General features: G+C 38.8%; 1 protein-coding gene across 1 annotated transcript in view; it reads right to left on the bottom strand.

Annotated features, from left to right (window-relative positions):
• The window catches only part of WTAP (Wilms tumor 1 associated protein), a 24,882-nt gene that overhangs the window by 7,605 nt on the left and 6,358 nt on the right, over nt 1–10,919 (bottom strand). The window contains exons 3-5 of the mRNA XM_008946061.1: nt 8,704–8,762; nt 6,923–7,050; nt 536–714 (exon numbers count right to left, since the gene is read on the bottom strand). Coding sequence (XP_008944309.1) covers nt 536–714; nt 6,923–7,050; nt 8,704–8,762 — 366 coding nt within the window. The remainder of the gene's footprint in view (nt 1–535; nt 715–6,922; nt 7,051–8,703; nt 8,763–10,919) is intronic.

The raw sequence follows: 10,919 nt of genomic DNA, 5'->3' as shown, positions 1-10,919 counted from the left end.
GTTCAGTGAACAAGCAGGAAGTCCACAGTCTTATTGGCAAAACTGACTTACGGTGTCTCTAAGTCACTAGGCTCAAGGTTAAGAGCGAAGCATATTCCACTTCTACATTTTACGGGAATTTTTACATGTTCAATTCATGATTTATAATCTCTAGGTTCTCTCTCCTCCACTGTCTGTAGACACAGTGTGCCACAGACTTTAAGACTTGTTTCTCCCTCTATTTTCTTCAAATAGAACAATTTTGCAAATGTCTACATGTTCTAGAAAACATTTTTTTTTCGAAGATGGCCATTTCTTCAGAATAGTCCGACGCCGTCAGGCCTCTGAAGCAAAGGGGGAGAAAAAAAGCTGAAACACAAGGTTGATCTGGTAAGTTTTACATTAAGCATTACAAGCTGGACAGTATAAGAATGTGGCTTTTGCCTCAAAACGTCTGAGTCTTGGTGTGGAAACGAGTACTTGGCTGTCCCACCATAGCATTCTCGTAGTGGGACTGTCAGGGAAGTCTTGACTGGGGAGTATTTGTTTTGTTTACCTATCAGGCGTAAATTTCCAGGCACTCAGTTCATTTTGGGCTTGTTCCAGTTTGTCTTTAGTCTGTTCCAGTTCACCTTTCATTTTTAGGAAAAACAAGTTGATGGCTGGGTCCACCATTGTTGATCGCAGTTGGGCAACACTAGGCTGCTGGACTTGCTTGAGGTACTGAATCTGATTCTGCATAAAATAAGAAAAAAACCCTGTTACTCATACTACATTAAATAAAACTTTAAAGCCATTAGATACAAATAAAAGTAGTTATTCCAAAGATAACATCCAGAATGCTTCTCTTCTTTCAACACTGCAATCTGAAACAGCCAGGATAAAAATCACTTTTGCCCACCTGCACCCTATCAATGTGCCCCTCGTCCCACCACCTGCCAAGCTTGAACTTTCGAGGCCAGTATTTTTTGGAAACAATATTTGTTTTCTACATGTCAGTTTACATTTGCCAAAGTAATGACAGGAACATTAGAATGCTCCTTTTTATTTTTATATCTGCCTGCAGTCTTCTGGGGAAAAAAAAAGTGGTATGTATAGTTATCTGTTTAAAACAGATAGCTCATTTCCAATGCAACCTAATGAAAGTTCTTGTGGAACATTACAGCTAATATTGATGAGCAATGTTTTAAGGCAGCTTCTAAATGTTTTTACAAACTTTTTTTTTTGCAAATGCAATAGTCACTCATGGTGCAAGTTTGCATATTTTTTAAGCAAAGTAATTTACAAATATCAATTAAACAGATCTGAGTTGGATTTTTTTCTTTTGCAATCACCACAATCCAGAAGATTTACAATTTTATAATTGGTAACTCAGAAGACTTAGTACTGAAATTTTGGCTGTATTCTAACTAAATTTCTGTTAAATATAGCATTTGTTAGTCAAATGTTGTATGTATTTAAAGGATTTTTTTTAAAGTTTCTTGTATTTTAACCCCATCACAACAGAAAATCTTAAAACCTAAAATAGTAACTGTTTAGAATCCAGATAAACACTAAAGTCAGATCAGCCTCATAGTGTTCACTCCTGAATTAATTTTATTATATTCCCTGTAACACGCATTTCTTCATCATCAAGAGAGAAAATTCCATGAGATTAAAAAAGAAACATTAATTGAAAGATGAGGGGTTTGCCCCCTGCTGCACAGCATCTTGCAATCAGACTTTATAGCAATAACTGTTTCAGTGATGAACAGTACAAGGTGTCACCAACAAAGCGGAGGGAGTCTCTCTGCATACTTTGCTTTACTCGGACAAGCAGCACAGTCAAAATCCCTGTCAGCTTAACCACTTCCCTGTATCTACAATTACTTTTGGGGTCCTTATACAGCTGCTCAAAAAAATAACTGAAATAACCATCACACTAAGTTTCAAATAGACAAACTTTTATGTGTGCAGAGATAAATATAAAGGGAATAAAGCACTGCATAAAACTATTTGAGAAATGAAGCACTCAAGAAACCACCTACAAACATTACTTTGAAACAAGATGTCCAAATTAAGATTATCCTAACATTTCTTAGATGGTATTTTACCCTCGTGCGACCCTTGCCTCACCGAATGGACAAAATGTTGCTCACTGAATAAAGATCTACTCAATGTACTGCTATTATCATCTTTTCTATCCACTCAGCTTTCTGATGCTTGCACTACTGGAAGTATTTCAAAAACCTGTCCATTCTTTGTGAGGGCTAGCACTAGCAGAGAGTGAAACAGCTGGTTTAACAGATGCCTGCACTATACAGACATTCAACTGGCAACATATTTCAGGAATAATTATGTTACAGCAACATGATTCCGAACAAAACAACCCACCCCATGTTGCTTGTCTTACATAGGCCCAGCTCCTTCCCTCTTCTACTGCCAGCCTAAGAACTGTAGCAGATTCCTTTGATCAGTGGCACAAAGAACTACTGGCATTGGCTCCTCATACATGCCAGAAATGCACTAAAACAGTTAAGAGGACCCAAATGATTCTGTCCAATGTCATCAGTCTCATTTGGGTACCTCTAGCTCATGCTCCTAGGCCAAGGAGAGAGCACTTGCCTCAACTGTCATTCCTAGAACAGCAGTGCCAAAAGAATTTACTTAAGTGAAACAGCCCTTGCTCACTCCCTCCTGGGAATGACTGAATCCCACTGGATTTATTCCTCCAGTTTTTCCAACTCATATTTTCCCCCATCCCTCCTTAAGTGCTTTCTCCAGTTTTAACTCCAGGGTTCTCAGCTGTCGGGGTTTCCATCCACACTGCTAGGTCTAGCAGCCTCCCCCACAGCATGACCCACTCCCAAAGCAAGCCCACACCCTTTACCCCTTCTACCTACTTCCTTAATCTATTCATCTTCCTGCTTAGCCAGTCCAAGTCCCCCAGTTTTGCTCCCTCTAACCACTCTCTTCCACTGGTACTCCAAGTGGGGAGCAGAAGAGTCTGCCCACGGTCAGGAACAACTTCAGGCTAGAGCTGAATACAGGAATAGTCATGTTCAATGCCAAATCCCAGGACACATCCACTCTAACATCTGAAATGCCCACTGGCCAGTCATACTCCCAAACATGAAAGCACATACTAGCTGGTATTTTTCAAAAGCTCATCAGATGGACAAACAGGGATCAATTATCACAAACAGAATAAAAACACTGATACCAGCTTTCTCTCTGCTCTAACCCAAGGCAAGAGAACACTGAAAGTAGTCTATTTAGAAAACATCAGGCTGTTCGTTGTTTTGTTTGGGGGGTGGGGAGGGGAATTTTTTTTTTTTTTTTTTTAAAGAGACAATATAATTTCCAACCCCTCTACTTTTCACATTCTTAGAAACAGTTGAATCTTTCCAGATGAAGTTGTCCACAGATATCCACAGGCCTGACATTAAGAATTTAACAAAGCAAAACACATGCGCTTAACAGAAAACATACTCAAATTCCAGTTATATATCCTTGTACAGAAGGAGTAGGAGAGAAGAAACTGAGTGATGAAAAAGAAAAAAAAAACACAACAGAGCTGTAACCTAAACCACAAATAGACTATTAAGAACAACAACTAGGTACTGTAGTCCAGTAGCACCGACAGGAAGCTTCCACTCATTGTTACCTGTTCCATGGAAAGCCTATTTGAGTAGCAAATTTCCCAGTGCCTGTCCAGGTACTGACCTACGGCAGTTGTGCAGTAGCCCGGGAGGGGTTTCAGGCCTCTCCCTTCAGCACCACCTCTGCCAGGAGCCCATACCTTATCCACACCTCCCCAACAGCAGCAACATCTGGCAGGGGGTTGTTCCTGCAGGGGGAAGGTAGCTCAAGGCTGCTGCTTAACCAGGAACATGAGGCACTAACACCTAAATTGCCATCTACCCCTTGAGCTACTCACCCCTACGCTACACAGAATAAGTGTGCAACACCAGCCTCTCAGTAATCTCCTAGCTCAAAAGAAACTCATACATTCTGCTCCTAGACCTGACACAGAGCATGAGATAAAATGGAGCTATGCACTCAAGGGCCATCTTGTTTCTTCAGAAGCAGTACTGAAGGAATCAGGACATCGATTCTGCTACTGACATGCACACCTAATAGGTGATGACTTGACTTTTATAAGCTTAAGTAGGCTTAGGTGCTTCATATTGTTAAAAGAAGGGTACAAATTAAAACAGCACCTAAAGACAAAGTCTATCACACCTTATTTTAAAACAGAGCTGGTAGATTTTTAACTAGCAAGGTCTTCTACACAGTGATCAGAAAACTCACTGAAGTCTTTGTCAACTACTACCATTTGAATACAGTATAGGATTCCTAAGTTTCTACCCATTTAAATTTGAATGTGACCTGCATATGATAAGTACAAAATATGACCCTAAAATGCATTAAGAGTAATATGAACAATAAGCATTATATGGTAAACATTCACCTGTAGTTTTAAAGAAATTTAACACCAGAGATGCTCAGTCTAAGATATATCAGGAAACATCAAAAGCTTACATATAAATAGCAGTCACTGGTATATTTTTCATGTAAATATGGATTATAATAAAAATAATTTTATCATAGTGAACCATTTTTTGATTAAAAACTAGACATGTCAACTTATATGGCAAGTAGTTTTCATTAATTTCTTAAATGACTTAGCAACCTATAGCTTAGCATCTCATCCAACATGATTTATTTTGCTACCTTTACAGGAAAAAAAACCTACCTAACAATACAAAGCCAAGTTGTCCTCCAGAGCTGCTTGAAACTACATGTATTTAAACCTGGAAACATTTTAGGGTGTCAATGTCTCTATTATAACTTTTACCCTCCTTCTTTCAAGGATGGATCTTCCTACATCTATACACTATGGAGGAGATTACATCCCTGATGTCATTCATATGTCAACACCTGGAGAAATAAAAGCCACTTGTGTGTGTGTGTGTTTCTTTTTGGTGGGTTGTGTCTGTCCATCCTCCCTGTTCCTGTCATGTGTTTCCCTCACTTTTTTTTTTTTTTAAGTACACTGAAATTAATAGAAGACCATCTAAACAAATGTTCTGGAAAACCTATGCTTCACAGCTATAAACATCTACCAAACTGCAGCCAAAAATCCTAGTCTTCATGATCTTGTCAAAATTCAGTCTTAAATACTTCAAATTTTGTCTAATTCATTCTTTCAGAAATAGGGAGGAAGAAAGGTGAAAAAAGTAGCACAAATTTGGTTTTGGTGGAAAATAAACTTTTTTTTTTAGCATGTTTCAGGTATACGCTCAGAATTCAAAAAGAAAAAAGCCTTTATTGCTGTTCCTTAGAGCAGAACTTGTCAGTAAAACTAACAAGAGAAGCAAGATCAATACAGTAGTTTTACTACTAGGACAGTGCTGCAGTATACACCAGAGCAGATCTTCATTAGCATTCTGGGCTGCAGCAGGAGGTGCTGCCAGCTGGTCGAGGGAGGTGATCCTTCCTCTCCACTTGGCACTGGTCAGGCATTTGGAGTACTGGGTCCAGTTCTGGGCTCCCCAGTACAAGAGAAAGATGAACATACTGGGTGAAGCCAACAAAGGGCCATGAGGATGGTTAAGGGACTGGAGCATCCAACACAACATATGTGGAAACTGAGAGCACCGGGGCTGTCCAGCCTGAAGAGGAAAAGGCTCAGGAGGATCTTATCAATGTGCATGAATCAGGAGAGTGTAGAAGGCAGAGCTGGGCTCTTCTCAGGGGTGCCCACTGAAAGTACAGAAGGCAGCAGGCACAAATTGAAACAACAAACTCCACTTTAATACAAGAAAATAGCTTTTGCTGCAACAGTAGCTGAACACTGGCACAGGTCACCCAGAGAGATTTTGGAGTCCCCATTCTAGGAGATGCTCAAAAAGTGATTGTGCAGAGTCCTTATTAATCTGGTCCAACTGACCCTGCTCTGAGCAGGCAAACTGCAAGTCCCTTCCAACCTCAGTCATTCTGGGGTTCATCTTTTGCCACTGGATAGTAAGCTTTACTCCCTCTTTTCTTCCTCTTCAATACCAGTGCTTACGACAAACTAAAGTCATCTTATGGTCTTAAAAGCAGTGAAAATACTGTGTACAATTAAGTGTCACACTACCATATCTGAAAGCTCTGAAAACCTACAGGAAAAAGGAAGGACAAAAGTAACAGGAAACCTGCAGTACTAGTTACTTGTTTTGCACAGAGCTTAAGCATGTAAGAGATGCTCTCAGGAGTGTTACAGAAACTACCAATGACACACTTTTTACAACCTTCTCTCAGGAACTGCCAAATTAAAGCAGCAGGGGAAAATTATGTTAAGAAGGCAATAAAAAAAAAATACCAGAAGTGCCAAAGTTGTAGAGGGCAGTTTCAAGAAACCAAAACTAAATACAGAAAACAAAGTCACAGAAAACCCACAAAAACAAAGGAGAAACAGAAACAGCAATAAAAATAGTCAGCAGCTCTTTCCTCTACCTGGCCAAATAGATGTGGAAGCTTATAAATATCCTGTTATCTAAATCCAACATAAATATCAATCTAAAACATCCCAAATGAAACCCAGTAAGCTCAATCTTATCCTTATGTTTCAATTTGCTCCTGCATCAAATGACAGCCAAAAGTAACATTTTTTTGTAAATATGCATCATTGATATATGCTAGAATAAGCATGGCTTTTGCAAGAACTACCTTCGTTCTGAAGCAGAAGTCCTTCCATCCACAATAGCTGCTGAGAATCAATTGAAATAACTAATACTAAGAAAGCAAACTTTAAGAAGTGTTCCTTACAAACTCAGTGAAATGTATAAGTGCTCTGCCACTTTAAGCACAGAAAACATGATGCTACAGATATACCAAAAAAAAGCACATGGGTACTGTCTCAAAAGCCGATATTCCTGTAACAGTCTGAAAACACTTATGCTCTCTGAATACTTACAGTACACTCTTGCATCTCCTGTTCCTTAGTTGCCAGCCTCATCACCAGAATATTTTCTCTTCGGGCAGACTCTTGTTGTTGCTGTTTCAACTTCTCTTCAGATTCTCTCAATCCCGTCACATCATTAGCTAATACAAGTAATAACACACAAAAAGTACATGCTTTGTAGCATCCTCTCCATAGTGGTTTTTAAAGACAGCTAAAAATCTAAAAAACCCACATTCAACAGCAGAGTCGTCAGAAATAAGCATGACTATAGTATGTGTAAGTAAGAAAACTCAAAATATCCTTATCAGAATAACTTGACAGCAGTTGGTTTTAGAAACATCTTTCTGATCCTGAAGACTTACTGAACTTCTGAAAACATTTACATGTTTATATAAGAAATAACTTTTAAACTGCTTGCTTAACCAACCACTACTACAATTTGCAACTCAGGAAGTTGGAACTGTCCTGGTGTCTATAAGAAATGTTATCTGCCATCAGTAAAACAGTACTATTTGTGCTCAGTCCTCAAATTGGTCCCAACACTCCATGAATAAACAGTAAGACAAGCAAGAACTTCAGAAATGGCAGTTCAGTCACAACTAAAATTCTTCTGATCCGTGAATGTTTGTGAAAGTTCATATATGAAGCATGAGAGAAAGCAGCACAGCACACTTCCAAATTACTCAAACAGGAACACATGCAAGCAGCCTGATACAAACAGCATATATTCACTCTGCTAATTGTCACGTAAAAAAACAATGGAAAGTTGGAATAACTAAGAACTCTATTTTTTCTAATTACTTGAGAATGATTAGGTATACGTGTAAACTAAGAGTATCACAAACTGCTTCAGGACAATTAATTTCAAAGTATTTCTTTGCAAATAATTCATTAATACTGATTACTACAGCCTGTACTAGTTTCCAAACATAAGTTGTTTTAACATTCTCAGTTTCTCATCTATGCTTGGACAGTTTAAGATTAGAATGAAATCAACTGCTTACATTTGCTATCTTTTAGTCTCTCCAAAACTCAAACATCATGGGATGTAATAATAGAAAAAAAGAACATATCTGTTCAACCTGACATAAAAATACCCTTCAGACTCAGTGGTACTAAGTCTGAGTAGTTAGACTGAAAAAGTGAGTGGAAAACAGTGTAACAGCCCATCTGCAGCTGCTAACACAATTTTTTTTTTTTTAAGTGAGCTGGGATAGGCAATTAATCACTTCCAGAACATATTCAGCTTTTACTATTTGAGAGGATGCTTTCCCCTTATTCTCTTCTGAAAGACTGAAGCACACACCAAGTTTTAAAAACAAAGCAAGACTGACAATTAAATAGTGAATTTGCCTGATCAGCTCAAACCTTACTTAGGGACTCATTTTAGACCTTTGCCTCTACAAACTACTCCCCTTTCCACGTGGTTGACAATCCTGTGAGATTACTGAAAGTACATACATCCACAGAGTATTTCCTTTCTAACGGAAAAGTGCTGGAAGTGGGGCTGTTTTGAGACTTTTGTTCCCTAAGCAGCCTGGGTACAGGTGGTCCTACACATGCAAAACCAGACTTTTTAGATACTGTGTAAGTTCTGCAGAGAAAAATAAGTGGCTGAGAAAGTTGGGAAAAGCTGAAAACTTGCACTAGAAAAAAAAAAAAGAGTTTTTCTTCTCACAAATAACTGACATTATCATCTCTTCGACAGTTTTAGAAGACACATATTACTTGAACACTCTGCTTTATACAAACATTCAGGTAACTCATACAATTTTGAAACTTGGTTAACTTACAATTAAGGTCTGTGTACTTGCCCTCCAGAGCTTGCACATATGCTTCATACTGTTTCCACCTATTGCAGAGACAAAGACAAAAATAATTTTCTGAAGCTCAGTTTACTAACTCAAAGCCTCTCACTCCTAAACTTTCAGAGTACAAATTGATACCATAATCAAAAAATGTCAAGAGGGGATTAGACACTTGCATAAAACAATTCCAGTTTTAAAAAAGAGACCTTCAATAATGGAAATAGTAACACATACTTTGTATGTCTGAAGGATAAGAAGGTGGCTGTGTGTTACAAGACTTAGAATTGACATAATGGAATCAAACACTTATTACTTGTTGTCTGTGTAAAGTACCCAAAAAGATACATCTCATTCCCAAAGCCGAACAAATCAAACAAAATTCCTTAACAGAAACCATAATAAAAAGAGGACATTAAGTCTGTCACCAAGTGCACAATACAAGGAGAAATATATTACGGAACAGTAGAATTGGCAGTCTAGCTTAAGCAGGTATACAGGCTCATTCAAATCAAGAGCATACTCTGATTACATTCATTATTCAGAAGCCACAGTTTGACAATTCTTTTAAGGCAAGTTATTTAAGCAGTCAGAAAAAAAAAAAAAATCACACTTCAGAACACTACTGCATTTGATACAGACCATCAAATCAGCAGCAAATGAAGCAATCAGTAAAGCATAGCATGACGTACCAAAGCACACAGGAGGGTGTTTTGTGGTTTTGTTTTTATTTAAAGAAGTACTTTGCTCCTAACTATGCACCTTTCTCACAAGGGTACAATTCCACATTATGAAACAAATTCATCTGACAGCTTAATACTACAGAAGGGGAAGATTTCTGTTCCCTCCTCCCCACTGCTCTTTCTCCCTGACACCTATTTTATGCCAGACTCATCATAACTGGTTCAACTCCCTAACCTACAACACCACTATATCAAAACTATAAAATCTAACTCCACAGCACTTTTTACCATATAGCGAATTCAAACAGCTTGCTAAACAGTCTAAAAGCATTAGAGATATAACAGCAAGTGAAATCACATTACTTGGAAAAAAGATCACAACCTCTTCCTGTAGCAGCAACAAAATTCTGCATCTCTTCAGCTGAACATAAAATCAGCATGAATTAATTCTTAACCTCTGCTGAAGTAGGCAGTTTTATTCCCACTTATCTCTCTGCTCTGAAAAGAACATTGTTAGAAACAAAAGTTCAACTGTCTGATTAGTAAATCTTCAGTGGTAGTTCAGATTTCAAACCCCCAAAAGTAGAACTGAAGCAGTGTAAATAGCAACCCTGAAAAGAACCTGATTTTTACATGAAAATTACACAAGAGCTGGTCTTCAACTACAGCTGCAGGATCACTTGACTTCTAAACTGCATCTCACAGCTGCAAACCAATAACCCTGTCAAAATCACAACACACACTCCCACCCCTCCAGATAATAGGAACTATACAAAGAACAAGCAAGATGAAAACCTGGAACACAAGTAGACTTGACAGACCACCACCAGAAAAAACACGACCACACCACCATTACCACACCCACAAACAAAAAAAAACACACCCAAACATGTAGCCCATGGTCACCAAGAACATCAGAGATAGTATCTCTAAGTCACTTCTCAGCAACTACTAGTATTCAAGCAAGAACTGAATTCCTAGAAAAGACCCAGAGTGCACTAGGTCATGCTATGGATTTTTCAAGCCACGTGCCTGCCAATTCTTTAAGAAACATGACTTTTCAGACACAATGTTTATTAAAAACCTGGTGAAAACTGTTGCAGTTCATCTCCAAGCAAGTCGCGTTGGGTCTGGTTGAGATGGATTTAGCTCTCCCCACAGCCCTCCTAGCGCTCTGCTTTGTATTGGCAGCTAGGAAGGTGTTAACACAGCAGTGTTTGGGCTGTTGCTGAGCAGGGCTCACACCACATCAAGGCTGCCTCTCCAACATTCCCTCCTCACCAGCAGGCTATAGGTGGGCAAGATCTTGGGAGGGGACACAGCCAGGACAGCTGACCCAAACTGACCAAGGAACATTCCATACCACACAATGTCTCCCCAGCTATAAAAGCAAGTAATTTTTTTGTTTTTCTGGGTGAAGCCTTTACATTTGCTGTATTAGGTCTGCCTTAATCTCAACCCACAAGGGTTTGGGATTTTTTTTTTTCCCCAGCCTTATTTTAGCTCCCTCCCCACTCTGGT

The sequence above is a fragment of the Merops nubicus genome, unplaced genomic scaffold (assembly GCF_000691845.1).
Source record: "Merops nubicus isolate BGI_N331 unplaced genomic scaffold, ASM69184v1 scaffold18558, whole genome shotgun sequence".
Lineage (NCBI taxonomy): Eukaryota > Metazoa > Chordata > Aves > Coraciiformes > Meropidae > Merops > Merops nubicus.
Note: the sequence above shows the minus strand (reverse complement) of the source record. Positions and strands in the feature narration are given on the sequence as shown.